The following is a 6,819-nucleotide window of genomic DNA, read 5'->3' on the forward strand; positions in this document are numbered from 1 at the left end:
TGTGTTGACACAAGCAGGTCACCCATCAGATTAATTCCAAGGGGAATTCCTGGGCCTATCTGCTTGCAAGGAGGTCGGGTTAGAGGAGTTGGTGGCGGCAGAGTATAAAAAGAGCAGCAGGCAGAGTAGGGGGACACAGTCAACTTTGACTAAACCTGCAGAAGGCAGCTCTTGAGTGTGGAGGCAACGGAAACAACGCTCAGAAATGAATGGGTGTACAGAGAGAGGGCCCAAAGTCCCAGTCTATCCCTGCGTGCATTGTCAACACAGAGTTTGTGCCGATCATTTGTCAGCAGACGGAAGGTAAGATTCTCATTGCTGTCATTGTTTGCTAATGTCAAGCTGAAAATTATCTTGTGTGCAATGAAAGTATGCCTAGGATGGTTTGAAACTGGCCATCATACCTCAAAGTTAAGTTGGCAGTATCGCTTTAAGAAATAAATGCTCCTGTAATATATACTCCCTGCTGTTGTTACATGTGGGAGGTGCTGACCATTGAATAATCTGACCAGTTCAGTAAGGCGTTCCAAGTGGCGTTCCCCAGGAATGCTTACTGACCAGATATGTCAGGGACTTGGATGAAGTAATAGAGTTCTATGTTGTAGATAGCTCAAAGTTAGCAGGCACAACAACATGTGTGGATGTGACAAGGAGTATAGGCTAGAGGAGTGCACTAGACTGTAGCAAGTTGAATTCAATGAAAGGGATTGTGTGAAAAAAGCCTCGTAAAATATTTATTTTGAACTATGAACAAAGTGCTGGAGGAGCTCAGCAGGTCTGACAACATCTTGAAGGGTGTAGGAAGGAACTGCAGACGGTGGTTTAAACTGAAGATAGACACAAAAAGCTGGAGTAACTCAGTGGGTCAGGCAGCATCTCTGGAGAGAATAGGTGACATTTCGGGTCAAAACCTTCTTTCTGAAGAAGAGTCTAAAACTGAAACGTCACCTATTCTCCAGAGAATATTCTCCAGAGGTGGGTTACTCCAGCTTTTTGTGTCTAACATCTTGAAGGGAATGGGCAGATGATATTTTGGATTGGGACCTGTCTTCAGTCTGATGGGAGTGGAGCAGGAAGCTGAAATAGAGAGATGGGGGTGGGGCAAAGCCTGGCAAGGAGTGGATACAGGTGAATGGGGAAGTGATGGCCAGAGGAGTGGAATAAGTGACAAAGGCTAGAGATGGAAAGGAGGAAAAAGGGAGTCAGATAAGTGAAGAAGAGGGAGAGTGAAATATAAAGCCTGAGGAAGGGATTTGGGCAGAACAGGGCAGGGAAGGAAAAGGAAGTGAGGGGGGGGGGGGGCAAAAGAATATGGGACTCAGAGATGGGAGTTAAATATGCAGAGGAGGGGAAAGGAGTAGGGTGACTAGATGGTGGGAGAAATATGTGTGCACCAAGGTTGATGGGGGGGGGGGGAGGAGATTACATGAAATTGGACGATTCAACATTCAGAACGTTGGGGTCATATTCTGCTTAGGTAGCAGACGACCAACACTATGAACATTGAATTCACCAACCCTACCAAAACATTGTCAGTCTATTCCCACTGCAGATGCTACCTGGCCCACTGAGTTCCTCCAGCACTTTGTGTTTTGCTCAAGATTCCAGCATTTGTAGGCTTATGAGTTTCGAAAATATTTTTCACCCTGAGACCGAGTGGGTTTTCTCCAGATGCTCCAGCTTCCTCCCACATCCCAAATATGTTCAGGTTTGTAGGTTCATAGACTTCTGTAAATTGTCCCTAGTATGCAGGATGCGAAATTGGGATAACACAGAACTAGTGTAAGGAGGTCAATGATCGGTGTGGACTTGGTGGGCCAAAGCGCCTGCTTCCACGCTGTGCCTCCAAACTAAAACTAATAACATAATACATGCTTAAAACTAGACCTAGATATTTCATGTGTGAAAGCAGGAAGCAATTTTCAATGAAAAGACGGGGGCAGATTTGTGATTCAGTCCTCCAAATAGCTGGCTGCTAGTTGGAACTTTCAAAACGGAAACTGGTAAATGTTGGTTACGTGACGGTGTCAAAGGGGGTGAGGCAGATGTATCTAAGATGGGGTGTGACTGAAGTAGGTTAAGGGGCTGAAAAGCTACTGCTGATCCGGTAAACCTTCTTACCAATTGGCTAGAATTCCACCCTCCCAGGTGAACAATATAAGTATGGAAATACAAGAAACTGCAGACACTGAAATCTTGAGCACAAAATAAAGTGCTGGAGAATCCCGCTGAGTTTCTCCAGAACTCTGTTTTTTTGCGAAAGATAGGAATACCTCATTGACAAAATAAATGTCCGCCGTATATCTCAGCATTGCAAACTCTGACATTTTTTTAGGTAGGCATAAGATAATACTTAGACTCTGAGTCTGTTCTTCACATGTAACCATTTCTTACCCTGTCTGTCGTGCTGATATTGACAGAGCTGCTGATGTCTGGAGACCGTGGCAAATCACACCCAAAGATATTGAACGAGAACAACAAAGACAAATGGAAAATGTAAGTCTCGCCAAATAAAATATTTCTTTCTCCCGCTGTTAGTCAAAGGGACGACCGTGGATTAATTGGAAACATGAAAGACTGCAAGTGCTGGGATCTAGACCAGAAATCAATCTGCTGGAGGAACTCATTCACAAAATGCTGGAGTAACTCAGCAGGTCAGGCAGCATCCCAGGAGAGAAGGAATGGGTGATGTTTCGGGTCGAGACCCTTCTTCAGTCTTGACCCGAAACTTCACCCATTCCTTCTCTCCTGAGATGCTGCCTGACCTGCTGAGTTACTCCAGCATTTTGTGAATAAATACCTTCGATTTGTACCAGCATCTGCAGTTATTTTCTTACACTGCTGGAGGAACTCAGTGGATCAGGCAGCATTTCCAGTTTCCTCTCACATCCCAAAGATGTGCGGGTCTGTCAGGTTAATTGGCCTCTGTAAATCGCCCCCATGTGTAGGGAGTGAATGCGGAAGTGGTATAACATAGAACTAGTATGAATGGGTGATCGACAGTCAGCATGAACCCAATGGGCTGAAGGGCCTGTTTCCATTCTGCGCCTTTCAAGTACTCTATTCAATCATGTGAGGTGATAACGGGTTGGTCAACATTTCTAATCCAGACCCATGCAGTCCTGGTGCAGATGATGCTTGTCCCGTTGAGTTCCTCCAGCAGTTTGTTTGTGCTCCTGGATTAATTGGTGTATCTTCACCAGTGTGTGTTCTCCTTCCTCGTGCTCAGCTACATTTACTCATCGCCTAATTATCAAATAATGCTGAGTTCGGACATTGAGCATCAGCAGAATATTTTACCACAAATTTTCTCACTGACAGAAATGAATGATCGGGCGTTGGGTGCAGGAACTGCTGTTTTGCGATGTTAATTATATTTCATAAAGCAGTCCACAGTGAGCATCATAAAGGGCATAAGATCCACACACATTGCACCTCAACAGCAAATGGATGGGAGAAAACTGTGCTCCCTTTCCTCCTTCAACATGTCTACAATTTCAAACACGTCATGAAATATGACTGCCATATGTACTCATGCAAGCAGAGATTTTGCATTTTAGAAAAGATACCTTGTTGAATGTCTTTGAGTCTTGCACTTTTTTTTAATGAGTCTATATTGGCCTTTCTAGATATGCAATAGCTCTGCTTGAATGTGCAGTTTGTTGCTTCGATTGGATAGCTGTAGGATATCTACAGGATTCTGCAATGTCATTTAAGAGTATGCAATAGCCTGTGTAGCGGTGCGATCCCGTTTTTAAACAAGCGATGCCCGACATGGGTAAGATGCACCATGAAAGTGCACAAAACTCAGATTGACACCTCTGCAGTGCCAGGACTAAGGTGTATGTAGGTCACTGAACCAAAGTTGAAAAATTGTGGTATTTATTCCATCCCCAACCACACAGGGTAGTAGGTATATGGAATGAGCTGCCAGAGGAGATCGGTGGGCCTGGTACTATAACATTTAAAAGTAAATTGGACAGGTACATGGATAAGAAAGGGTTAGAGGGATATGGGCCAAACACGGGCATGTGGAACCAGTGTAGATGGGTCGGTGTGTAGATCTTGGTCGGCATGGGCAAGTTGGGTCAATGTATGACTCTATGACCAACCTTCTAATCTTCATTTTGCAGCTGAATTTCAGCACTGACCAGTCTCAGCAAATGCCCACTGAAGACAAAGAGCCAGCAATCCGACACCCAGTCAAGTAAGTGTTCAATGAGATTTCCTCATGATTTTCAGAAGCCAAAAACGTTGAAATAAATATCCGATGTATACATCTATACAAAAGATATTTAGCCATGTTTCAACGAGTAGGAAACTTGTTATTTCAATCTCCATGTACTTCCTTCTACTTTCCCATATGGGCTGACTCTTATCAAATACAGAGTCCAAGGATACACACCTCTGCCAGGCCCCTTAATTACTGTTGCTTAGATGTGATTCAAGAGGCCGAACCTTTGTACTTTCACTGTGAATGATCTATCCCAGTGGCAACACCAAGATGCCACAGCCTTTTGCCTCAGCGTTAACACAAATCTCCACAGGTCATGGGGAGGAATTAAAATGAGCCCACAAAACCTAGGTATGTAGGAAAGAAAACTGCAGATGCTGGTTTAAATCGAAGGTAGACACAAAATGCTGGAGTAACTCAGTGGGTCAGGCAGCATCTCTGGAGAGAAGGAATGGGTGACGTTTCGGGTGCTGGATGACAATGCTATATTTGGACAGCTCTCTTCCCACCAATGGTTCAATGGTGCTTTATTGGTCGCACGTTTAACTGCACAGTAAAATTACTTTGCATATGTTACACGCGCAGGTGCCATCATGTTGTGGTGACATTTCTAAAGTCCAATGTCTGGTCGGCCCGACGCTCGATGTGCTGGAGCAGTTCCCACGAGCTGATGTCCCTCTCCCCATCAGGCCATTTTAATGTCCCGGGGACACCTCATACAGCCGACCTTGAAGACGCTAGGCTCACCCTCCTACTAGCCCTTGTTCCTCACGTCCGATGTCTCCAACTCCTTCTCGGTCTCACCGTCCGTCCATCTGCCGAGAATGTTGGTTGAAACGTGTGATTAAATGGCAATGTCACTTCAGCCTGGTTTTGGCAGTGCCGTGCCTCTAAAGCTCAGGATGTTTTGCATGGGATAATATCTCTGGTAGAGATTTTATTCCAAGGTTGAGAGAGGGGTTTAAGGTGGGCCATCTCTACACTTGGTGCTTATTATCAAGGTGCAGTTCATGGGATCATCCTGTTTACATCCTGTTACAAATCAACTATTGTACTCCTCACATGATTTCGTCAGGGGGTATGGGGAGAAGGCAGGAACGGGGTACTGATTGAGAATGATCAGCCATGAGCACATTGAATGGCGGTGCTGGCTTGAAGGGCCGAATGGCCTCCTCCTGCACCTATTGTCTATTGTCAACGACTACACTTCGAAAAGTACTTTCTACAACACCTTTGGCCTTTGACGCAAAGGAAATGTTAGGACTGGTGACCAAAGCATAAACCAAATGGTAGATTTTAACAAGACCCTTAAATAAGGGGGATGTGGTTGAGACCTTAAGTAGAGAATTCTAGAGATTGTGATCCCAGCCACCAATGGAGGCCGGTGATGAAAGGAAGGAGAAAGGTGGGAAGGATGGAGGAAGGTGGGAAGGATGGAGGATAGGATGTGGGGAAGGAGGGGGAGGTAAAAAAGGATGTGTAGTAATGCATAAGAGGCCAGTATCAGAGAGGCCCTGTTTTGGGGAGCTGTGGATTGGGAAGAGGGAGGACAACTGAAGGCAGAAGAAAGCCAGCATAGAAACGCCTGCTGTTATTGTGAATGAAAATGTGAACGGACTGAGGTTTGTGAAACATTTTAACAATGTTCTCTTTCCTTTTTAACAGACTTTTCTGGCCGAAATCAAAATGTTTTGATTATCTATACGAAGACGCAGCTTATCTTTTGGCAAATTTCCCAGTGCAGGCAACAATTTCCTTCTATCAGGAGAGTGATAGCGAATCTGAGAGCGAGGGCGATGAATAATGAAAGACAGGAACCATTGTACAAAGACTCAATTATGTAACACTGAACTCCAGTAAACGCACTGCTTGTAGTAAGAGGAATATTACCAGCTTGGGAACCGTTGATCTGTATTGTATATTATTTACATATTTATTTATAATTAAAAAACAAACTGAATTCTTTTTGTATTTATATGAATCTACCTAATTTTATAAATAAAATATTTAATCTAATCTCTGTCTTCATAGTTTTTACATCTGATTTAATGTAGATTGCAAATTGAGGCAACATTTGCCATGAACTGACATGTTAAAAAAAAAATCTCCAAGGAAGCCGTTCAGGAACTCAGCGGGTCAGGCAACATATTTGGAGAACGTGGATCAGTGACGTTTTGGATCAGGACACTTCTTCAAACTTACGTCTGAAAAAGGGTCCAGATAGACAATAGATGCAGGAGGAGGCCATTCGAGCCAGCACCGCCATTCAATGTGATCATGGCTGATCATTCTCCCCATACCCCCTGACTCTGCTATCCTTAAGAGCTCTATCTAGCTCTCGCTTGAATGCATTCAGAGAATTGGTCTCCACTGCCTTCTGAGGCAGAGAATTCCACAGATTCACAACTCTCTGACTGAAAATGTTTTTCCTCATCTCAGTTCTAAATGGCCTACCCCTTATTCTTAAACTGTGGCCCCTTGTTCTGGACTCTCCCAACATTGGGAACATGTTTCCTGCCTCTAACGTGTCCAACCCCTTAATAATCTTGTACGTTCCGATAAGATCTCCTCTCATCCTTCTAAAT

The 6,819-nt window shown here is 44.2% G+C and overlaps 1 protein-coding gene across 1 annotated transcript; it reads left to right on the top strand.

Annotated features, from left to right (window-relative positions):
• Positions 1-205: 205 nt before the first annotated feature.
• Positions 206-6,038, top strand: LOC144606879 (protein ripply2.1-like). The gene is made up of 4 exons (XM_078423333.1): positions 206-303; positions 2,421-2,496; positions 4,134-4,207; positions 5,900-6,038. The coding sequence occupies exons 1-4, from the start codon at positions 206-208 to the stop codon at positions 6,036-6,038; spliced, it is 387 nt and encodes a 128-aa protein (XP_078279459.1).
• Positions 6,039-6,819: the final 781 nt, after the last annotated feature.

This window comes from Rhinoraja longicauda, chromosome 27 (genome assembly GCF_053455715.1).
Source record: "Rhinoraja longicauda isolate Sanriku21f chromosome 27, sRhiLon1.1, whole genome shotgun sequence".
Classification (NCBI taxonomy): Eukaryota; Metazoa; Chordata; class Chondrichthyes; order Rajiformes; family Arhynchobatidae; genus Rhinoraja; species Rhinoraja longicauda.

Bases quoted from the DNA above. Each gene is read 5' to 3' on its own strand.
- LOC144606879 (XM_078423333.1), top strand. From the start codon at position 206: ATGAATGGGTGTACAGAGAGAGGGCCCAAAGTCCCAGTCTATCCCTGC. The intron at 304-2,420 runs GTAAGATTCTCA...TGATATTGACAG, and splicing joins CATTTGTCAGCAGACGGAAG to AGCTGCTGATGTCTGGAGAC. The intron at 2,497-4,133 runs GTAAGTCTCGCC...TTCATTTTGCAG, and splicing joins AACAAAGACAAATGGAAAAT to CTGAATTTCAGCACTGACCA.